The sequence below is a fragment of the Trachypithecus francoisi genome, unplaced genomic scaffold, assembly GCF_009764315.1.
Source record: "Trachypithecus francoisi isolate TF-2019V2 unplaced genomic scaffold, Tfra_2.0 Lachesis_group3, whole genome shotgun sequence".
Taxonomy (NCBI): domain Eukaryota; kingdom Metazoa; phylum Chordata; class Mammalia; order Primates; family Cercopithecidae; genus Trachypithecus; species Trachypithecus francoisi.
The window spans coordinates 120,528,740-120,552,488 of NW_022681468.1; the positions used below are offsets into that span (position 1 = coordinate 120,528,740).

General features: G+C 48.2%; 1 protein-coding gene across 2 annotated transcripts in view; it reads left to right on the forward strand.

Annotated features, from left to right (window-relative positions):
• ANP32A (acidic nuclear phosphoprotein 32 family member A) overlaps positions 1-20,867 on the forward strand; it is a 41,793-nt gene extending 20,926 nt beyond the window's left edge. For both annotated transcript variants that reach the window (XM_033189601.1, XM_033189602.1), the window contains exons 2-7: positions 11,886-12,035; positions 12,273-12,395; positions 15,191-15,389; positions 16,729-16,826; positions 19,302-19,365; positions 19,633-20,867. In XM_033189601.1, the coding sequence (XP_033045492.1) occupies positions 11,886-12,035; positions 12,273-12,395; positions 15,191-15,389; positions 16,729-16,826; positions 19,302-19,365; positions 19,633-19,694 (696 nt within the window). In that variant the 3' untranslated portion in view covers positions 19,695-20,867. The remainder of the gene's footprint in view (positions 1-11,885; positions 12,036-12,272; positions 12,396-15,190; positions 15,390-16,728; positions 16,827-19,301; positions 19,366-19,632) is intronic.
• The last annotated feature ends 2,882 nt before the right edge of the window (positions 20,868-23,749 follow it).

The following is a 23,749-nucleotide window of genomic DNA, read 5'->3' on the forward strand; positions in this document are numbered from 1 at the left end:
ATACATGACACTCCTTCAAATAAGTGGAGAGAGATAGTGATCATGGTCTCCCCTACCCTGAAGCCTAAACATCACTAGTTCCCTCAATTATTCTTCTAGTATCCCAGTTTTCAGATGCCTTCCTACCCTGGTTGCCTTCCTCACGTTTGTTCTTCAAATGTTGGAATTTCAGGTCTAGTCCTGTCAGTGCAGAGTGTTTTGGGACCAAGGAACCCTGGTCCATCCCACATGTTCCTATCAGCACAGCCTTCAATGGCTCGTTTGTGTTGGCTGCCATGGTAGAATCCTCCTTCTTAAGCCTCTGATGAAGACTAAAATCATTAAGCTCCGTTTTACATTCTCTCGAGTCATGTGGACCCTCCCTGACTCTTCATAGTTTTTTTGGTTTGGGGGTTTCTGTTTTTTAGCATTTTGAGATTAAAGCAGCCGTAGACTTGTGAACAACAATAAACTTAACCTGCACTCTTTTTAAAAAACAGCGGGTGTAGGTAAAGTTCTATCACCAAACCCAGGTGAAGGAGATGGAACTCTGGAAGTTCAGCAATACCTGCAAAGCCTCGAACTCCTTTCTTCCCTCTCCGTATCTTTCTCTGCGTCTGTCTCCCTCTCCCCTTCCTTCCAGCAGCCCCTCACTTCCCCATAGCTTCCTTGCTTTCCCTCATTCCATTGCTTTTATTCATCCTCCTTCCAATTAGAAATATGGAGCTAACATATACTGCTAGCATTTCTTGCACTTCCATCACTAATATTTTTTGCCATACATGTGTAATTTACAGATTAAGGAAGCTGCACATTTCACACTTGTCTAAGGGAGAAATAACTAATGTTAAATGGCTTCTTATGTGTAGCCCTTGGCTAATTTGTTTTGTGGCCTTGGATAGAAAAAACTTTCAGCCCTAGCCTTAGGTTCTTCTGCATGATTGGTTCCCATTTCTGCCCAAATCAGCGATTTCCCATTGGTGGTTGGACACTAGGGCTTCAGTGCCGAGGCGGCGTTTGCTCTGCTTCTGTCATTGCTGATGCTGCTGTCATTTTGCATAGAGGTGGCAGGGAAGGAGGCCAAGGTCGAGGTTTCATCTCTGAGGCCATTTAGCTTTCCCTGCCTCTTCTGCATTTGCAGCCCTGCCTGGGTGTGTGGAAGGTGGGAGGGGAGAGCAGGGGCTGAGCTCAGGCCTGGGCTCTTCCTAACAGCTAATTTTGTTTTCCACCTTTCTTTCCTCTTGCTTCAAGGAGGATGGAGAGGCCTGTAACTTTGAGGGTGTGGGCCCTAAGTTAGGAGTCTTGAGAGAATGTCCTAAGGTTCGATTCTACAATGGGGTAACTGTGTAGCCTTGGGTGAGTCACAGAGTTAGTTTCTACCCAGTTTCGTCAATTGCTAGGGAAGTTGGATTAGATACAGTGCTTCCCCAAAAGTGGCATTGATGGGGTCCTTTATTTCTTTGAAGCATTTTTTAAAAGCTATCTGGAAATGGAGCAGACGCTCATACCACGGCTGTGGGATGTGTCCTGGCCTCGGAGTCTGATTGGCATGTTTTCTTAGATGGGTTACACTGGGGGCTGGAATAGGCAGAAACTTTGAACTGCCAGCTCCTGGGTCTCTGAATAGTAACATTGAGGAAATGAATTAACTTCTGTTTTGCTGACAGTTCCTCCACTCGGGGGTCCATCCCAGACTCCAAGGCAGAACCCTGGGCTGCTCCCCAAAGACTCCAATGGGATTTCCTTAGCAGACAGCTCCCGCAGTCCACAAGCGGTCCCAGCCAAGTTGGGCTTCAATCTCCCAATCTGATTTCAGCAGCCAGAATTAACCCTATCTGTATCTGTCAGCTGGGACAGTTGATTTTTCTGAGTGGTTTTAGTGGAGAGCTTTGCCTCAGAAAGTGAATAAAGGGTTTGCCTTCTATAATCTAGATGATTCTCCAGAGCCATTCCCCACCGCCACCCCAACCCCTCCCCTGGCCTGTTTGGCCATTCAGCAGGCATTTACTGAAAGCCAGCCCCTCTGGGGAGGGCACCAAGGTGACCCTGAGACCTCGGACCTTAGCAAGGCTGTGTTGGGGGAGAGATAGGAGGAAGAATGGCCTTCAGCAGCTCTCAGGGCCCTGGTGGACAGGGGCAGGTTGCCTGGGAGGGACAGAAGGGGTAAAATTTCCATTGTCTATGAGGGGAAGCACTTTGTAAACTGTAACATGCAGCACCAAGTTGTGTCATTATTTTTGCTGCACATCAGGGAGGCTAGCAGAGGGCTGAGATGGGAGGAAGCACTGGGTTTTTGCCAGAGGGCACTGATGGGTGGGGGGCCTGGGAATCCTACTCTGGATTTACACTTGATCCCTGTGGCCATTAAAAGCTTTTGGACAGGGGAGTAATGAGACATGATGTGATGTGATCAAAGCAACGTTTTAGGAAGATTGAGCAGGATTTGCCCTCTTTGCTCTCTAGGCCTTGGTCTTCATTCTCTGTGGCTTTTCTGTTGCATGGGTGCAGTGCTGTGGCTCAGTAATAAGATCACCAAGAATGGCTGTGGTTTGTGTTGTGAATCACCGAATTGTCAGCTCATGGATCTGAGTAGTGATTGGTGATCCTGGTCTCTCCTCTCCTCCCACCCCAGGCATCTTGGAGGCCACACAATGACCTGTGAGAGGAAAGACATCAGATGGGACAATGCTGGACTCCTGCTTTCGGAACCCAGCACCCGGGGCCTCTGGGGGGTGTTTTTATATCCTGATGTGTGGTTCTTAAAAACTTGTAATTGATTTTACAAATTGATGTAGTTGTACTTAACTTTGGTGGTGCTGATATGTTTTAAGAGATTAGATGATTGAGTTTGCCATTTCACTCACCCAGGGTAACTGCCCCGTGTCCCAGATTTCCTTTCTGGCATCCCTCAGTGATGAATCCTGGGTCCCTTGGCCCACGACATTGGCCACATTCTTTCGGGAACAGTGACTGAGTTTGGATGTGGAGTGGGCACTCAGGCTGAAAGCGTATGTACCGAGAGAATTTTGAAACTAGAGGGACCTTATTTCTGTACTCAGGCTCTCTTGTCCAGTGTATGGACTAGAGGACTTGGAGAAGCCCAGAGAGTGGTAGTGACTTCCTGAAGGGTACACAGCAAGTTAATGGCAAGGCAGACCAGAGCCCAGGCCATCAGAGTGCCTGACAAGTATTCTGTGCACTATACCTCGGTGCATCTTGGCCCCCTTTCCTTCTCTTCCCTGGTTACTGTTCACACACCACGTGCTGGGACTCTGCTTCGAGTGCCTACCACTTCAGTCTTCCAGCATTCACTGAAGGTAGGAAGGGAACAACCATTTAGAAGAGTCAAGTCTGTGGCTGGGTGTGGTGGCTCATGCCTGTAATCCCAGCACTTTGGGAGGTGGAGGCAGGTGGAACACATGAGGTCAGGAGTTTGAGACCAGCCTGACCAACGTGGTGAAACCCCATCTCTACTGAAAATACAAAATTAGCCAGGTGTGGTGGTGGGCGCCTATAATCCCAGCACTTTGGGAGGCTGAGGCAGGTGGATCAGCTGAGGTCAGGAGTTCTAGACCAGCCTGACTGACATGGTGAAACCCCGTCTCTACTGAAAATACAAAATTAGCTAGGCCTGGTAGTGGGTGTCTATAATCCCAACTACTTGGGAGGCTGAGGCAAGAGAATCGCTTGAATCTGGGTGGCAGAGGTTGCAGTGAGCCGAGATCGCGCCACTACACTCCAGCCTAGGTGACAAGAATGAAACTGTCTCAAAATAAAATAAAAAAAAAAGAAGAGTCGTTGAGTCTGTGAGATTTTCACTGGGTCATGTAACCTGCCAGTTCTAAAACCTTCATCTCCCCTTTTCCACACTGCAGCTCACATCCCCCAGCAAAGCTAGACCCAAGACCCCTCCTTCCCTTCTTCAGACCCCAAAACAGTTCCTGCTCCTCCTGTGAACACTTTTAAGACTTTTAACACTATACATGCTCTTAAACCAGTCAGGCCTGAGCTAGAGGCCGGGCAATCATGGAAGGCTTCCTGCAGGAGGTAGAACTGACAGGTCCTTGATGTAGAGTCTATACCAGCTGGTAGGTAGGAAGGAGGTTTAAGGGGAGGAAGCAAAGGAACAATATCAGGGAGGGGCCCAGCTGGGATTTACCAGCTAAATAGGCCCATTTGGCAAGCCCAAAACTCAGGTCCTGCAGCCACCCCAGCCTGCAGAGTACTGCCCTGAGTCTGTTTCTGGCTGGAGGAACATCTGCAGTGGAACCAGCTCCTCTGCTTTGGTGAAGCAGAAACCCAAGTCCCTCTCACACCCACGGGAGGAGAGAGAGGAAGCCGGTTCCAGGCGGTGCAGGAGCAAGTCACAGGGTTTATGTTAATGAGGGCCCTCCCCGCGCCGGCGGCTTAGCCTATGAGCTGGGGCCCTGGCAGACAGCTTAATTACCGCTGCAGCGCGCCTCAGCTTGTGTTCCTTGGCTCCCTAAAATAATAAGGATGGCGTCACTGACTTCCCCGGGCCATGTGCTCCCCGCCTGCCTTCAGAGCTCTATTGTAGGAAACAAACAACAACAACAAAAAAATCAGAGACATGGATGCTTTTTTCTTGGGGAGATTTTTTGTTTGTTTTAAAGTAATAGGGAACTCTGCCCCTAGTTAAGATTTTAAAAGATCTTTGAGAGGTGTGGAGATCCAGATTTACTACTGTTGAGACTACAGGCCTCCTGTTAGCAGAAACTTGAAAGCTACATGGGTGATCTGTTAATTCCATGGTCTTCCATTGGGGATGTGAGTTCTGATGCCTGGTGGTGGTGTGTTCTGCCAGGAAACGAATCGCCCAGCTCACAGTGACTCTGGGCCCAACTCTGGACCTTGCTTCTTCCTCTGGAAAAAGAGAGCTGAGCTACACCAGAGTTTTGCAACTGTGGGTCACGCTACACATATTTTGTTCTAAGTAACGTAAGAAAGTAATTGCAAGTGTTAAGTTTTGTTTTCAGTTGTGTGTGTCTATATACACATAAAAACATGTGTACTGAGCCACGGTGCAAAATGTGGAAAGCCACTGGCCTAGGAGATCCCTAAGACCCTTCTAGCTTTCAAAGTGTCTAACTTTTCTCCCAGAGCTGTTGCTTTTCCCTAACATGGAACCTGACTGATTTTTGCAGGTTTTGCCACACTGGCTGTTCAGCAAAACAATCGATTTTATGGTTAAAACAACAAAATCACAAGCATCTATCACCCCAGTCTAAAACCTCGGTGTCTCAGACAGTTTGGCCTTCTAGCTGAAATGGGATCTGCAACAGGGGATGGCCCATTTAAAAGCTGACCTATTTAAAACCCACGAGCACCAAAAAACACAGGGTCAATTTGATATGAGTCTTCTCTTGTGTGCAAAGACTGGAACCTGAAAACCAGATTGGTCAGGGACTGACAAGGTTGAAACAAAGCTACAAATATTTATTGAATTCTTGCTCCGTGCAGGAAAAGAAAATCAAAGGTGGTCAGGGTTAGTGTGAAAAACAAAACAAGGTGTGAATGTAAAAATCCAAACGGGTTTGTTTTGAGCACACCATTCCTGGTTCCCCAATAGGTTAAGAGACCTCGTATTTCTGTAAGGAAGCCATACAGACAGCTTAATTGACTCAAATCTGCTAACCTGCCTTTTGTTTCCATTCTTGTGCCTTGACTATACACAACAGTAAAGATGGCCATGGAAAAAGGGGAGGGCAAGTGGCTTTTTCCAAGCTGGGGATGCTCTAAGTACATTCTTATTTAATCCAACCCTAGGTGATGGACATTATAGTCACTAAAGGAAACGAAAGCTCAGAAAGGTAAGCTGGGCTAAAAAGAAGAAAAATTGAACTTGAGCCAGTTCTCTTGGACTTGAGAGCCTGCCTTCTGTCCACCTTTCCATGTTGCCTCAGGAAGTACTAGAAAAAGAAGGAGCAGTTCTTACTGTAAGCTTGCTTCTCTCTGGTCCTGTCCTTCAAAGGGCTCTGTTTCAGGCCCAAACTGTCCACTTTAATCAGGGCCAGCTTCACAGGCATGCGACCCGTGCAGCATGCACTTGGTTTAATGTGCTGCTGTCACTGTCTTGGAATTCTTAATAATTTTTAAGCAAGGGGCTCTGTGTTTTTCATTTTATGCTGGGCCCTGTAAGCCAGTCCTGGCTTTTGATATAGTGTATCTCCTCTGTAGGTCCTTCTGGGTCCCCCTCATCTGCCTTTAGTGTGCCTGTTCTATCTGGTAGAGGCATTTGAAGAATGCACCCTGGCCCGGCCCATGTCCTGCTACCTGGCACACTGGACTAGAGTTGTTTACTGGTGGCTGTCTCCTCCCAGCCGGCCACCACACCTCTTGCTGGCAAGGACCCCGACCTTGGCTTACTGTTTCTTACGTGTCCCCTCAGCCAACAATGTCGCAGGCGTGCCCCATGTGGGGAGGGCTGGGGACCTGCATGCAGAACACTGGGTCAGTCAGGTCGGGGGGAGTGTGCACAGCTGACCTGCCTCTCAGGGGCTTATGCTTGTCTTGGGGCACAAGAAAGACTCCAAAAAAAAAAAAAAAAAACACTGGTGTTTATAAAAGGTAGGGTTCACTCAACATTTATTCATCATACTGTTGAGTACGTTTCATGACAGTTTGACTCACCTCTATATTCCCGGCACCTAATGTTATACCTGGCGCAATAAACAGGACATTTGTTAAGCAGTTGCTCTGGTCTCCGCTCCCTGCTAGGCTGATTACGGAGGACAGTCCCTGACCTCTAGGAGGATCGGATGCTTAATACACGATTAAATGATTCATGCAGCAGCTGCCCTTGGTGCCCCAGGATGCACAGAGCTGTTCTGGACAAGGCTTCCTGGGGAGGGGAACTGGATTTCTAGAGTAAGAGTGAGAGATAGGGGGTGCTGAGGTTGGATGAAGGGGAGGGAGCTGCAAGAGTGGAGAACCTTGGAGGTCACGTGTAGGAACTTGAATTTTTCCCAAGGCAGTGAGAAGCCAGGAACGTTTTTCAGGCTGGAGTTTACCCTTTATAGGTTAAACAGATCTCATCATCCCCTTTGTACAGAGGCAGAAGCCTGAGGCCTGGAGGAAAGAGCTGAGATCATTGAGTCAGTTGGGTCCTTGCCCTCTAGTTCGAAGCCTGTTCCCAGTAATCCAGGCTGCCTCTTGACCACTTCCATCCTCATAGTCATAGAGACCTGGTTTGGAGACAAAAGAAGGCTTGAAGTGACTTGAGGTGACAGTGCAATGTTGGGAACAGAGAGGAAAGGCCAAATTTGAGAGATTTGTAAAGACAAGATTTCAGTTTAAAACAAGTTGTTCCTTAGAGTAATCACGTATTTGTGTTTATCATGGAATTTTCAGGTTCCATTGGTGAAAAATGACTGACAGGTCTTTGCTTTGGGGACAAGTTTTTCAGGAAGTACAGGACCCCCAGCAATCTGACATCTTGGGAACCTTCATTGCCTCCTCACTGACCTCTCTTAAGAGTATGAGGGCCCCTTTTAGGTGTTCACTTGAGGAATGAAGCATTGGGTCCTGTGTACGTTTCTCTTTGGGGTGTTGGAAAAGCTCCTGATACAAGCAGAGTAATTTCAGTTCAACTAGATAGAGTAACCACGTTTGGATATTTTTAAATGGCCAGTGGAATTGGGGAAAAGTCTACAAAAGTACAAATTTTCAGTTTAATTTTAACTTTGCACTTCGCTCACATCCAGGACTTGGCAGGGGAAGTGGGCCTTGATTTTTTTTTTTTTTTCTTTTTAAAGCAGAACACACCCTGGATGGAAAAGGGATGTTCTCTTCGCATGGAAGGGTTAGAGCCAAGTACAGAGGAAATGGGTTGGTATTGTAGCAAGAGTTCAGGGGTGGGTCTGGTCTTTGAAACTGGAGCACTAGGAAAGCGTGGCCCTCGTGGAGGCAGGCAGGGAAGGGGATGGGATGTCTTTCACAGGCAGCTGTTGGGCTGGCGTTTTTGTTTTGTCCTGTTTGGTGCATTTCAGATACTTCACAGCTCACCTGCTGCTCCCATTGGGACCCCTTTTCACCTCACAGCGAAGCAGTGGGTCTTTCCCCCATGCGGTTTGGGCTTTTTGGTGGTATCAGCAACCTCAGGTGTAAGCCCTGTCCCCTCCCTCCCCTCTGTGATCCCACCCTGCACCGTGCTGAAACCAATCAGGGAGGAAAGGCAGAAACAGTGGGGATTCTGAAGACCTCACCTTTAAAAAGATGGGGATTTCCCAAGAGAGTGGAAGCAACCTCTTGCTATTTGGGAAACAGCAGGGTCCCAGGTCCCTCTCTGTATCCTTGCCCACTCCTGCAGCGTCATCTGAGCCAGGGCAGGGTTGGGCTCTGTGCTTTGGTTGCTAAGGATGTGTAACCAGAGCAGAGACCTCTGGGGGTGGTGCCCACCTGGTTGGTAGAACAGTTAGAAGAGGAGCTGAAAAGGAACAGCGACAGCCGTAGGGGCGGAAAGGTGTATTCCCTTTCCTCACCCATCATAAGAGTCATGGCCAACACTTAACAAAAGAAAAGCATAACAAATTTATTCAATTAAAGTTGTGACATGAGAACCTTCAGAGAAGATGACCCAAAGACCCAGGGAAACTGCCTATTTTTATACTTAGGTTTGATGAAGAAAAGACAGCCATGAAGAAATGTGACTGGACAAAGGGGTGTAGGCTGAGAGGGAACCCAGAAAGGCCTGTCTGTTCAGATTCTTTGTGGCCTCCAGTGTAGCATTCCTTCCTCCTGGATATGGGGCAGGACCTCTCTGGAATGAGGGTTTTCAAGGGAGAAGGGAGAGGAGACAGTAGCTTTCTCAGTTTTGCTTTGGGAGATAGAAATTCTACTTTCTGTGACCTGCCTTGGGGAAGAGAAGTTCTGGATTCTATGACTTCTGGGGAGAGAGGGTGAGAGAAATTCACAGAACTTGCTTCTGAGGCCTTCCAGTCTTCTTTAGTTCAAAGTACTCAGCACGCCAAAGCTCCTTACATTGGGGTATTGTGTTCTGAGCCCCAACACAGTCAAGAACTTGTAGAATTGACTTGGGGGTCTGGAGAGAGCTTGCGCCTAAGCCTCCTGTCCCAGGAAGCCACCAGGGGCCCCTCCTCATCTTGTGGCTAACACCAGCCACCTAAGTGCAGTAGACACCCACCCTCCTGTGTCCTTCTTTTGGGATTTTAGGATAAGCAGTTCGGATGTGCCTTTAAAACAGAGAGAACACACCCCAAGGAGTGGTTATGGGGATTAAACAAGACTGTGTATGAAGCACCTAGAGTGTGCCTAGCGAGTGCTCGAGAAAGGTACGATGATTATTTTTAATAAAAGCATTCATAGTGGTTGCTTGCATATTGTCCTCGAGAGGAGCAGCCACCAGTTTTGGTGCGGTGGTAGGAGCCAGGGACTGGCCTCGTGAGGACTCCGAAACCTATGTCTATCTGTAGCATTCCTGGGCAGGGGTGACAGGCAGCACTGTTCCTCTCCAGGAAGGAGGCCAACTTCCTAGATGAATTCCCTGGGCTCCCCAGCACCGCACTCTGAGGCCCTCCTCTCCTTGGCAAACAGCAGTAAGAGGAGAAGCCATTGACCTGTCTAGAAAAACCGCATGTCTGCAGTCTTTGAGGGTAGACTGGAATCTCTTCTCATATTTGCCTTGCTTTGGTGGAGCTTCAAGAATTCCCAGGCCTTCCAAGGAAACCAATTACTAAAGAAGACTGTGGACCATGTGACTCCAGTGTTTACTGCAAATGAAGGAGATGTCTCCCCTCCCCCAATACAGTTACTCTCCCTCCATCTGCACTGGTCCCCTAAGGCCTGGCTTCCTGGCTCTATACTGCTTTCCTGCCCTAGGGCAGAAGGCCTCAGAGAATTTATTCCCAGGCACTCTTGCCATGACCTTGAGAAGGTGGCTTGACCTGGACATCTGGATCTCAGGGACTGGGGGGGTGGGAAAGGACTGAACCTCCCCCTCCCAGACCCAAACAGGAAGGTGGGTCTTGGTGACCATTTCCTAGGCTGAGAGCTCCTTAGCTCCAGGAGAGGGCTGCGCTCCTTGGCTCTCCCGCCCTGTGGGCTGTGCTAGATGAAAGCCACAAATTGCTGCTGTCCCTGGCAGCGCGGCATGCCTCCACCCACCAGTGAAGAATGAAGGCAGGGCAGCTGCAGGGCCCTGCAGGACTCTGAGATCCAGATGTACCCCAGTGCTCCCCTGCTCTGCCCACTGGCAAGAGGGGGCTGAGGAGGGCCATAGCAGGCCTCATGAGCGTGGACTCTGTTTCTATCTCCTTTTCATCCATATCTCTACTTGGCCCAGAGATGCCTGAGTAAAAGGGGTACCTGGTCACTCTGGGCCCAGAAGGAAGAAGGTAGGCATGTCGGCCTGCTCAAAGGAGCAGGAGCGGGACAGGGACAGGTTAGAAAGCCTGGCTGCTTATCCAAGAGAAGAAAAGGCCCTGAGGGCCAGGAGCAACCCTTTGAACAATGCCGTACTGCTGTTGAGAAGGACAGGCTTGTACCATGTGACCCATTGGTGAGAAATCAGGGCCTGTGGATGGAAGTTCCAGGGAGGGAGGCAACGAATCCAGTTGACATTGGTAAGTGTTTCCTGGCACCTGCAGGGAGCTTGGGCTGCTGCGTCTTGGGCTGAAGGGACTCTTTCAGATACCAGGTGCAAGCAGGGATCACCTTTAAGGTGTCTTCCAGTCCAGAGAGGCCAGGTTTCCCAGAAGCTGGCTGCTCTAGGGCAGGATGGAGAACTCTGAGCCAGCTACCACACGCCGGGTCTCCCTTGCTTACTCCAAGGGTCATTTTGTGCCTGCGACCTGGTTACTCCTCTCGGCCTGTCTTCTTACCTTCATCAGAACCTACAGTTTCACCTTCAGCTAAGTCTACCTCTTAACAGCCCCGTGAGAGGGTGGCCTTTTATTCGTTCTTTCTACTTCGTTAGAAATAAAGGATTTAGGACCCAAACTGTGGGTAAGGGAGCTGAGTGGGGAAAAAGACAGCCACAGAAGTGCCTCCAAAGACAGACTTTGAGACAGACCTCAGCATTTCATTATGGGCCCATCCTAGGTTTGTGGGTTTCCACTCTCCTTCCACGTCTATGCTGGACCATGAAGAGCAAAGTCTAGACCTGTGCTATCCAATGTAATAGTTACTTGTGTCTGTTTATACTTAAATTAATTGAAATTAAATAGAATTAAAAGCTCCATTCCTTAGTCTCACTGGCTGCACTACAAGTGCTCCATGGCCACACGTGGCTAGTGGCTCCTGTCTTGGACAGTACAAACTGTTGCCATCCTTGAAGGAAGTTCTATTGGACAGTGCTGGGCTAGAGGAGGGAGAGTTGGAGAAGCCCCTGGTCTGCTGCCCCTGCCTCAGGACAGGCCACATGGGTACTGCTGTGTGAATGCCAGCTACAGGGGCGGGCTCTGCTGTGATGGCAGGAGTGGGTGAAAGCAAATGGGCATGTGGGGGCATTGGGGTGGCGGGCCAAGCCCAGAAGTCCCTGACAACGCTGTGGCTGATGTGTGTGCGTTTTGGGATAATGTAAGAACAGAGTTGGAATGAGACCATCAACTTTGCAAAGGCAGCAGGGCTTACTGGGTTTGTCTTCTGCGGTCCAGCCAAGGCTCCTGTCTGGAGTGGCCCCCTGGTTCTGCAGCTCAGCTCACCACAGGCTTCCTCTCACCCGAATGTTGAAAAGGCAGAAAAGTCAGGGTGGGCAACTCCATCCTGTGGTCATCGGCAGCACAGTGATCCGGAAAGCTAGAAGAAGTGACGGAATGACGAACTGCTTCCTGCCTCTGTCTCCCTGTCCCCCAAGGAGTCCTCTAACACCCTTCCCCTGCTTCAGCCCCATTCCTCACCCCCACTCACACAGTTGGGCCTTCTTTCAGGTGAAAGAACTTGTCCTGGACAACAGTCGGTCGAATGAAGGCAAACTCGAAGGCCTCACAGATGAGTTTGAAGAACTGGAATTCTTAAGTACAATCAACGTAGGCCTCACCTCAATCGCAAACTTACCAAAGTTAAACAAACTTAAGAAGGTAAATAGAGTGTTTGGAGTCTGTGTGTGCTGGGAGGCGGGGGTGGGGAGAGGAAGGGTTATTACCTGTGTTTAGAAAGCGTAATTGAAGGGAAAGCCAGGTGCTTGCACTAACATGCCAGACAATTCCCTGAGACTGCTTTCCTTTCTTGCCCGTCTGGGGAAAGCCAGGCAGCTCTGAGCCAGGAGCCTTCATTTTAAAAGCCTTTTCTGATTTTTCTCTCCCTGCCTTGTTTAGCTTGAACTAAGCGATAACAGAGTCTCAGGGGGCCTGGAAGTATTGGCAGAAAAGTGTCCGAACCTCACGCATCTAAATTTAAGTGGCAACAAAATTAAAGACCTCAGCACAATAGAGCCACTGGTAAGTCATTCGGACCCTCCCCTCTCAGCAGGGGTAGGAGGTGGGAGGAATTGGCATCAGCGAATTTTACTTTTGCATTTGTCCTTTTCCCACTTAATTTCTTTGACTCTCATGATGTGCTATGAGATAGAATTGAGCTCTTGTTTCTGCTGAGTCCATAGAGAAACTGAGGCCCAGAGAAGTTAAATACCTTGACCAAGGTCACACAGACAGAATGGGCAGCTATTGTACGAGTAGGGTAGAACCCTAGTCTCAATTTCTGCTCTCCTGCTTTTCCACTCATAGTTTTTGCTCAGCTTTGGAAACCTGAGCTGTCATGTCTTCAGGTTCAGGGCATGGCTTGTTGCCCCTTTTTGGGAAGGGAGGAGCAATCCAAGAATTAAACTGTCCCTGGAGGTGGACTCCAGTTTTCTCCTTGGGTCGCTGGTCCCTGAACTGTGGGAGATGAGTCAATCCTGACATAGAACCCTGGAATGACTGAGAGCCGTGTGGTGTGAGAGCCTCGTGCAGGCAGGCCTTCCTCAACGTGGTGTGGAGAAGAGTGACCCCTGGTCACCAGTCCTTGGTGCAATAGTGAACAGGCTCTCAGGGGCCTGGGCAGGGTTTCTGGCTCCTCTGCTCATCCTTGTAGAGATAGACATCCCCTAAGCTTCACTGTTTTACCAGCCAGAAAGGGGCAGGTCATGTTCAGAACAATGCTTCCTTTATTACCAGGATCTGATTTGCTGTATTCCTTTGATTGTTAAGGAAATCAGCTGTAGGATGTGTCACTGAAAACAACTCTTTTGGAATAGGAAATATTACCACATGAAGTAAATACACCTGTTGTGAATATACATACAAGAGTCACCTCATAAGGCCAGGCGTGGTAGCTCACACCTTTAATCCCAGCACTTTGGGAGGGCGAGGCAGGTGGATCACCTGAGGTTAGGAGTTCGAGACCAGTCTGGCCAACATGGTGACACCCCCATCTCTACTAAAAATACAAAAATTAGCCGGGCGTGGTTGCGGGCGCCTGTAGTCCCAGCCACTCAGGAGGCTGAGGCAGGAGAATTGCTTGAACCTGGGAGGCGGAGGTTGCTGTGAGCTGAGATCGCATCACTGCACTCCCGCCTGGGTGACAGAGCGAGGCTCTGTCTCCAAAAAACAAAAAAGGGCAGCAGCAGCACCTCAGGCATCTTAGAATCGGGGAAAGGCCAGGAGGACAATTGGCCACGTTTGCCAAATTTCTGTTCTGGGTTTATAGGGGAGGTGGGGTATCCCTCAGATTGGGTTGGAGTTTTCAGGGTTTCTGTCCCAAAAGGCACTCCTTGCTCTCCATGGATGCTCATGGGACTTGCTGGTGGCCAATGTGGCAGAACAGGACACTGGCATTTCTTTTCCAAACTCTTTACCTGTCCATCAATGGCATTGGGGCCAACTAGTAGAATGTACTTCCCACAGAACTTCTTTTCAGGCCTTCCACTGGTCTTCTAGGAGAAAGCCAAACTATTCTGATCTGTCTGGAAGTCTTGATTTTATGTTATTACAAAAGGAAAACGTCTTTGAAGTTCTGTGTATGGGCGAGGTATGGGGATTGAGCATATAAAATCCTTGTAAAACATTGTGATTTGGTCACCGTTAGGGATCAGGCACGCCCATGTTCACACTTTCCACTGCCCCCTGCCCAGATCACCCGTGTCTCAGTGCTTTCCCTGCCCCTGCTTGTCAGTGTGTGTTGCCTCACCTCCCTGGGGCAGGAAGCTGCTTTTTGTAGGGGGTGCTGGGCTTGCCTACACAGTCCACTGTCAAGACTTCCTCCCTGTCCTTGGCTTCTGCTGAGAATGATCCAGGTCTCAACTGCAAGGTCGTAGAGAGAGAGCAACCTAGCTCCCGACATTGACTCCAAGGAGCAGTGGTTTTACTCCTTTGTTAGACCTGGCCCCCTTTGGAATGGGGACTCAGCCTGGGATGGGATTTTTTTGGTGCCTCGAAGGTGGGTGAAGTGGGAAGTCAAAATGCAACTCAGTTACTTTCAAGCACTATGACCCTTCACTTCCTGGGCCTCAGTTTCCTCTACCATCAAACAGGGATAACATTGGCTAGAACCCGTCTGGTGTGAAGCTTTGACAGAGCACATGATGTCAGATACTACAGGCAGAAATGGAATCCTCCATCACTTTTTCTCTTGTCCTTTTCTGACAGGTAGTATTTCAAAGAGTAAGAGCACAGGTCTGAAGTTGGGCTGCCTGATGAATTACCAAATCCTGTACTCTCCATTTCCACATCTGTGAAATGAACTAATAATTATTTCTACCTTACAGGGGTTGTGAGATAAAGTGACTCAGTACATGAAGTGCTATGTTAACTGCCCTCATCATCATCATTATCAGATACAGAAGGAGTTAGTTTGTTAGTTCAAGTTGCTTTTGGTTTCCCTCTGGTTCCTTAGTCTCAGGGAAAGGCAGCAAACCTCTTGGCTCATGCACCAAGAAAGCCCCAGGCTAATTTCAAGTCAATCACTGTTAAGACAGAAGCTGTAATTGCAGAATAAAAGTGTTAACATTGGATAAGGCTTCAAAGATCCTCCAGTCTAACCCCGTATTTTCCAGATGGAGACACTGAGGCCCACAAATTGCAGGTGATATGTCTGGGCAAACACCGTGGCTAAGCAGAGCCAAATCCAAGCTTCCTTATCACCTGGAAGTTGTGGTCTGTCCACTCTATCTCATGGCATCCTTGCCTTTTTGCTAGGGCTGTTCCCCCACCTTCCTCCCACAAATCACTTACTATTGGCTTCATTTTTCCACTTGCAGAAAAAGTTAGAAAACCTCAAGAGCTTAGACCTTTTCAATTGTGAGGTAACCAACCTGAACGACTACCGAGAAAACGTGTTCAAGCTCCTCCCGCAGCTCACGTATCTCGACGGCTACGACCGAGACGACAAGGAGGCCCCTGACTCGGATGCTGAGGGCTACGTGGAGGGCCTGGATGACGAGGAGGAGGATGAGGATGGTGGGTGACAGAGCGGCCCAGGGCTGCAGGGGCCCAGCTGAGGCCTTGGGGCTCCTCCTTGGCTTTGCAGAGGTGGGTGGGCTGGGTGTTGGGAGGCCCCCACCCAGCTACTGAAGGCTGGCTGGCTGACAGCTACCTCCTTCCAAAGCTAGGGAGGGGAGTGGGGCTGTCTGCTTTATTTTCCATAGTCCCTAACCTGTCTCATTGGTTGTCTTCCCTAAAAGAACAAAGTATGAGTCCCATGCTCATGGAAATATCCTGAGATTCTCCAACTGTGTAATAACTCCTTTAAAAATCATCCCGCTGAATCCCCACTTCAATTTTTGTCCCTTTCCAAAGCGCTTCAGGGAGTGGGATTCTACTGTCATTCTATAGTGTGACCCGCACTTAGACACTCTCTCAGGGAGGGAGGGAGGGGATAGAGAGAGAAGAGGGTGTGGCCTGAGGACCCCTCTTTCCTGTCTGGATATTCAATAGTGGAGAAGAGGTCCAGAGCTAGAGGGGTTGTGGGGCCCCCTGGTGGTTGCAGCCCACAGCCCCACACTTAGGGGCACTGGCTCAGGGGCTCAGGAGCCACAGGTGCTGGGAAGTTGAGGGCTACAGGCCGCCTGTAGGGTTCCCTGGCAGTGTGGTGTGCAGTCGGGGACTACAGGAAGGAAGGAGGGAAAAGAAGGGGGTTCTTCGTCCTGTTCCCTCCCCTTCTCCCTTGCCACCAGCACAGTGCAGCTTTCTCGTGGGTCTTCATGGCCAGATAAAGTTGAGAATGGAGACACTTGACTGATTAATTCAGATACGGGATTTTGGTTTTCCTTGTTCAATTGGGAGTGTTTTGCAAGATACTCAGAGACCGTGTTTGCCTTGGTGGGGATCTTGTGATATGGCAGAAAGGAGCCAAAACTGGCAGTCCCAGGACCAGGTCCCCTAGGCCCAGCTCAACCAGTGACTCAATGTGTGACCTTGAACAAGTCAGTTCTCTCTGTGCCTCAGATCTCTTACCTTTAATGTGAGGAGTTTGGATTGACCTTGCCGCTCTCCCGGGCCCTGGAACTTATCGTTCTGCTCTGACAATTTCCTGGTGGTCTCAGTGTGAGAGAACTCCAGAAGGGGTCTTTCACATTCATAACACTTGTGAGGGGGGCTTATCTTTGGCACAACTTCAGGATGTGTTTAATTATGTCGGCATTGTTTTCATGAGAGTTAGTGTGTTCAATCTTTGGGCTTAGGTGGGTGTGGCAGGGTCATGAGCCCCACACTGAAGACGCTACTGGGGCCTGTGCTGTGTGGGGGCGGAGCCAGCTCACCACTAGTTCTGTTTCCATTCCCCATTTCCATTGCACAGAGGAGGAGTATGATGAAGATGCTCAGGTAGTGGAAGACGAGGAGGACGAGGATGAGGAGGAGGAAGGTGAAGAGGAGGACGTGAGTGGAGAGGAGGAGGTAAGGAGGCTGGGCTGGGCTGGGCAGGGCCACCGTCTGCCCCTTTGAGGCAGTCCCACTGACTGCCTCTGTGATCAGTCTTGGCAACGCTGGAGCCCTGGTTAGGAAAGTCGCTCCCCTGTGGGTAGTGAAGTGAGTCCATTTCAGAGTCTTTCACTGGACTGTTTCTGGGGAGACAAGAGTTGCAGCAAGCTCTGGGGAGGCTGGATTAGAAGAGGGGAAGAGGATTTTAGAGGCAGGGACTGAACCTGCTGGGGTAAGCCTGGCCATTGTTTCTGTGTGAAGAAGTACAGAATGCATGACCCCATTTTCTGCTTTTTGCTTTCATATGCTAATTAAGATATTCATTGAGCACTTAAACTGTGCTGGGGAAAACTAAAGACTGCCTTGAACTGATAGGTAGCAGGATAACACTGCTGGATCCCAAATCAGAGAGTGACACTATGGAAATAGAGCGTCAGGAGTTGGCCATTTTCCTAAACAGATTGGCTGGTTCCCAGTTTTTTAACAAGATCTGTGAGGGGGTGAGTCCCAGCTCTACCACTCACTAGCTGTGTGTCCCCGGACAATTTACCTGACCTTTCTGAGCCTATTTCTTCATCTGTAAAACAGGGATCATGATAGCTTTCTCACGGGGTTGTTAAGAGGATAAAGTGAAGTGTAAGTAAAATGCTTAAGGACAATGTCTGACAAGGGGTAAGTGTCTGACTGCTTATTGTAGGCGTTCACACCCTCCTCCAGGTTCCTGGCACTGTGTTGGGTTTTGTGTTTGTGTATTCTGAGTCTCTCTGTAGCAGAGTCATTTTCTATAACTTGCTCAGAATTCTAAATCAACTCTTGCTAATTGCAGAAGTTAGACCTAGAGAGTTTTAAAGTGACAATAGCATGGACAAGGTACCTGTGTCCCCTCCCAACTCCCCCTACAGTTTCCTATCTCCCTCAATGGAGGATGCAGACACATCCGCTTGCCACACGGACTCACTCAGATAGTGTTTTCCAGTTTCAGCCAGCCGGCCCAGGCTTGAGAGACACAGGCCAATGACAATAGAAAAGTGGAGGCCAGGCGCGGTGGCTTATGCCTGTAATCCTAGCACTTTGGGAGGCCGAGGTGAGCAGATTGCTTGAGGTCAGGAGTTCGAGACCAGCCTAGGCAACATGGCGAGACTCCTTCTCTACTAAAAATATAAAAATTAGCCAGGCATGTTGATGGACACCTGTAATTCCAGCTACGCAGGAGGCTGGGGCACGAGAATCGCTTGAACCCGGGAGGCGGAGGTTGCAGTGAGCCGAGATGGCACCACTGCACTCCAGCCTGGGCAATAGAGCGAGACTCAGTCCAAAAAAAAAAAAAAAGCTGGCGAGATGAGCTTGGTTTCTGTTTAGTTTTGCTGCTGGCTCTGTCTTCTCCCTAGGTCTAGACTCTTAGGCTCGTCTCTAAAGAATATTGTATTTTAAAAATAAAGTCTTAGTAAAACAGGTTTCCCTAGAACAGGGCAGTAAGTTGTATTGGCTAATAGCTGTTTCGTCTTCCCCTTCCTGTCACAGGAGTGCTGCATGTGGGGTTTGGCGGCAGTGCAAGGCGGGGAGGATTGTGGGTTTTTTTTTTTTTTTTTAATATCTCACTGACCATCTGCGTATTTCCAACTTTCAGTAAAGGAGAGCTTATACATGCAGAAAAACCCAGAACCTTAGCAAACAGACTGATGAGGGAACTCTTTGGTGACATTTTAAAAGAATATTTCCCTTGACAAAAAAGAAGTCTGTCACCAAGTTCTTTTAAACTTCAGGAACTGGGTTTAACAAGCAGAGGTTCAACTTGCTGTACTTTCAGGAACAGAGAAAGCAAGGGCCCTGTGTTGAGAATGAAAGTCGTATACCTTGCTGAACCTCCAGCTGGTTGGGAATGATGTCCTCAGGGGGTCTTGAATTTATCTTCCTCATCCCTTCCAGGTGGTCCAAGTTTGCAAGCTAGGGAAGGGACTGGATCGGGTGACACTGGACTTGCCCACAGAATCTGGATTTGCTGAAACTGGGGTCTTCCCTTGAAGCCAAAACTAGATTGAGGACAGATACAAGAAAGAATGGCCTACTTTGCACGGCAGGGAGTCTGCTCGGGAACTTGTTCTCTTCAGAGAACGCACAGACTGGAAAGCTGCCTGCCTTACAGGGACTTCAGATGGGAGTTCTTAACCTGGGTGTTGGAATCCATCACCCCCTGAAACTGCTTGCAAATATTATAAATGATGCAGACATTTTCTGGAGAAGGAGTTCAAAGCTTTCTGCAGATTCCCCAATGGGTCCTTGATCCAAAATAAATTAAGAACCTTTGCTTTACACTCCTCCCGAGATGGCAAGTTTTGGTGGGGGCTCTGAGAGGCTGGGGGTGACCCTGGCCTTTTTGTGTTCTGTGTGGCTTCCTCAGCATATCCCAAGGCGGGGCGTTTCTGATATTCTGGTGTCCATCTTTTCTCCTAGGAGGATGAAGAAGGTTATAATGATGGAGAGGTAGATGACGAGGAAGATGAAGAAGAGCTTGGTGGTATGGCAGCCTTTTTACTCTCAACTGGTAGCAGCCTGGCCCTTTCACTTTGGCCTTAGATCGCTTAGGCTCTGAGGCCCCTGGCAGTGGGCAGGACACTCCTGTCAGAGGCCTCAGGTTCCCCCTCCAGCTGTGCAGATGTCTTGCCTTGGTTTCCAAGGATGGCACAGCTTGGTAGTCGTGGGCCCCGTGGCTTCTCATTGGGTGGGTTGAGTTAAAGAGGTGGGATTCATAACTAATCTAAATACCACTTTCTTGCTCTTCCAGAAGAAGAAAGGGGTCAGAAGCGAAAACGAGAACCTGAAGATGAGGGAGAAGATGATGACTAAGTGGAATAACCTATTTTGAAAAATTCCTATTGTGATTTGACTGTTTTTACCCATATCCCCTCCCCCTCCTCCAATCCTGCCCCCTGAAACTTATTTTTTTCTGATTGTAACGTTGCTGTGGGAACGAGAGGGGAAAAGTGTACTGGGGGTTGCAGGGGGAGGGAGGGTGGGTGGGGGTGGAATAAAATACTATTTTTACTGCCACTCTTTATTTTTTCCCCCTACTTTTTCTTTGTGTCCGGTTTTTGTCCCTGTAAATGCGATAGCTAAGTACACACTAAGTGAGCATTTGTTCCTGACTCTCAAAGAGGATGGTTTGGAGTTCTCTTACGTTTCCTGGTATTTCCTAAGTCTCTTGGATTGGGTGGAAGGCTGTGGCTGGTCTCAGTTTGGTTTCTCAATGCCCAGGAGGGGCTGAGCACCAGCCATGTTTTTTGCTTTGGTTCACGTGATACCTGCTTTTCTCGGGCCTGCTAGAGGCATCCAACGCCCTGGTTTGTAAATAGCAACCTAAAGGCGTATTTTGGCACTGGTCTGGGGACATTCCCCATCTCTCATCCCTTTTCCCCCTTCACAGATGGTGGTGGGCTTCGCTCTACAAAGAGGACTCTGGTGTTACTCTTGAGAGCTTATGAGCCAGAGAGCTGAAAACGGCAGGCTTGTAAGTTACAAGGAAAATGGATTTGGTAATTAAAATTAAAAGAGAAGAAACACACCCTCAAACTTCAACTTCTTTAAAAGAAAAAAAAAAATACTGTCCTATCTTGTTCTGTAAAATATTAGAACGCTTTGTTTTACAAAAATGATGAGAGAATTCTTCCACATGTACTTCTGTGCTTAGAACATTTTTACAGACCTAAGCGCTGGAGACGTTGCTGCATGTCGGCTGGGTTTTTTTTTCATACACCCAAGCACGGAAAAACTAACGCAAAATTGTATTTTCTTACCTAGTGGAAATCTGAAATGACTGCAAATTCCTAGTGAATGTACAGGTTTGCTTTCGTGTCCCTCTTCTGGTTGCTTTAGAAGTGACGTGTAATTTCTGAACCCATGTTTCATCTGTATAAAAGAACATCTGCACCAGTTTTTCTCCTGCCCCTCAGAAGAGCCAAACTTTGAGTTTTATGTCTGTTTGTCATTGATAAATTTCAATAAATCTTTTTATACAATTTTTTTGGGGATGGCTTCTTTGAGTCCAACAGGCCATTGATCTTGTCAAGATGCATTCCAGATGAACTGCTAGGTGAAGGGGAAGCTTCATTTTTGTTGCCTGACAGAATAGCTTTTCTTATGAGATATATATATATAATGTAATACTAAGCTTGGATATTTTTGGTCTTAAAGCAAGACTCAGTGGTGTATCGTCATTAAAAGCTTCCTTTAAAAAAGTTAGAGTTACTAAAAAAACAAGTACCCAAACAATCAAATTGGGCCAGCCTTGGAACCTTGTTTTGAATATCTTTCATTGTTTTGTTTGTCGTATTGTAAAAAGAATGTATGGTTGAAAACTCAGGAATGTTTATAAAACAAATTATTTCACAAACCCAGAGGTTTACATACGGTGTTTTATTTTATTACTTTACTTAACAGTATTAGAATCATTTCCTTATACCTTTAATTTTCAAAAGCATGTATCTTGTATGGCTACATAGTAGTCCATCAACTATATTCTGATTTACTTAATTCTAACCAAATGGTTAGATGTTTTCGTTATGTCCAACTTACCCCTATAGTGGATATTGTTATATTACTACTTATTCATACTTTTTGTGGATTTCTTAGTACAAACTCTTAGAAGTAGTACAGTCATTGGACCAAAAGCTAAAAACATTTATGAGGCTCATGTACAAGGTTCCATGTTTTCCAGAAGAGTTAAGCCGATTTACTGTGGTTGTTTATACATGTACACATATACTCATTCTTATGTATTCATTCTTTACAGCCTTGAACCCACAACAAGCCCTAGTTCCTTACAATGTCTTATAGTTATTGTGTGATTCCAGCAGTGTAAAGTGTTTCCAGAAGAGTCCGTGACCCACCTCACCCTCTGGGTGGTACCCTGGCACCTACTGCCCTTTGGAGCAAGCTGCCTGTGGTTCCAAGCATGGGATGGATGGGATGGAGAAGTGACCTCCTCCGGGCCAAGTGCTGTGCTAATAAGCACCTGGGCTGTGAGAATGAACTAGGCAAGCATGTTCTTGTGCCTCTCAGAGTGAAAGAACATGGAAGTGGGGTGAAACTGAGAGATGCTCTGGTCTGGCCTCAGGTTTTCTGTCTCTGACTTTCCTCCATGAGGCCTTTAAGGATCAGGTGACTAACAGATACAGCAATAAATACCATAGGCCAGGCACGGTGGCTCATGCCTATAATCCCAGCACCTTGGGAGGCCAAGGCGGATGCATTGCTTGAGCCCAGAGGATCGCTTGAGACCCACGTGGGCAACAGAATGAGATCCCGTCTCTACAAAAAATAACAGAAAGTAGCCAGGCGTGGTGGTGCATTCCTGTAGTCCACTTGAGCAAGAGAAGTTGGGGCTGCAGTGGGTTATGATCACCCCACTGCACTCCAGCCTGGACGACAGGCTGAGGACCTGTTTCACAAAGAAAGAACTAAAAAATATAAGGAAAAAGGGAAGGTGGTGGAACAGGTTGATGTTAATGGGCCTCAGGGAGGAGAACCCTTTCTGTATTGATCATGCCAAGCATTCGTGTCAACCCTTGAGGAAGATCATATTATGCCCATTTAACAGATAAGGAAAACAGGTCAAGTCACTTGGAAAAAGTGGCATCAGCATGCAACCCAGGCCCATCTGGGGCTGTTTGCATTTCATGGAACTTACGAGTGGCACAGAAAGCTCAGACAAAGGAGAGGAGAGAGGGGCAGGGCTGGCTTTTCCTGAGCTCTTGCTATGTTCTAGGCCCTTTGCTTCAAATGCAACATCTCATTAATCTTACCGAATCATCACAGCCACCTTATGTAGATGCTGTTACCCTTTCTACACAGTGGCTTAGAGGGTAATGCCCAAGGCCATACAGCCAGGAAGAAGAGCACCATCAGGAACTAACCAGGTATGCGATTCCAGAGCCAGCCCTCTTGCCCATACCATAAGTGCCTCCCACATCCTGACTCCTGCTCCCCAGATCAGACCACTTGTGTGAGTGAGGTATGTTGGAGTAGTTCCTCACCCTGACCATCACGGCTTCAGCGAGGGAAGTTTCGCCACTCAGTGTGCTAGTAAATGCCATAGGACAGACCCCTGAGATAGAAGGACTTAGGTTTCCAAGTCACCCCGTGCAACCCTCTTATTTGACCAAAGAGGAAATCGAAGCCCAGAGAAGGCAAGTGACGTGCCCAAGGTGGCACTGCAGGGGAGTGACAGCCAAGCCTGGAAACCAGGACTCCCATCCCTGGGCTTCTGCACCATCTCACACACAGCTGTACTGTTTGGGTGGGGGGAGGCCAGCTGCAGTGAGAAGACACACCGTGCAGTGTGTCTTTCAGGAAGGAAACAGCTGAGCCTTGAGTGAACAGGATATAGTGAGTGCCATGCCATGTATGTGTTTTAGGTGGCTTTGGACTGCATCATAGGTTCTTGCTATTCACAGTGGATTTGGCTCCCTGACATTGTCCTATCTGACATTGATCACCACTGAAGGGCTGCGTGTTTCCTGGTGCAGACCAGTGCCTGGAGAGGACAGTAATGATGATGCTTCTTGATTATGAGCTACTCTGTGTCATGTGCTTTCCATCCATTGCCTCCTCTAATCTTTGTGGATTTCACAGAGGAAACTGAGGCTCAGAAGTGAGACAACTAGCCCAGCTAGTAAGTGAAGGGCCTCAAAACTACATCCTTCTGACTCCAGAGACCTTGTTCTTAGCCACTGTGTTCAAAGTACCAGGCAGATGAGGGAAGGGGGGTTGAGCAATTCAGTTTGTCTCATTTGCTGACTTGCAAAGGCTGTTTTTATCCTGGTTTAGAAACTCATTGTTCATGGTTGGAAGAATTCCCACAGTGGGTCTCTAATAAGCAGCTTTGGACAACAGCAGCTCTAAGT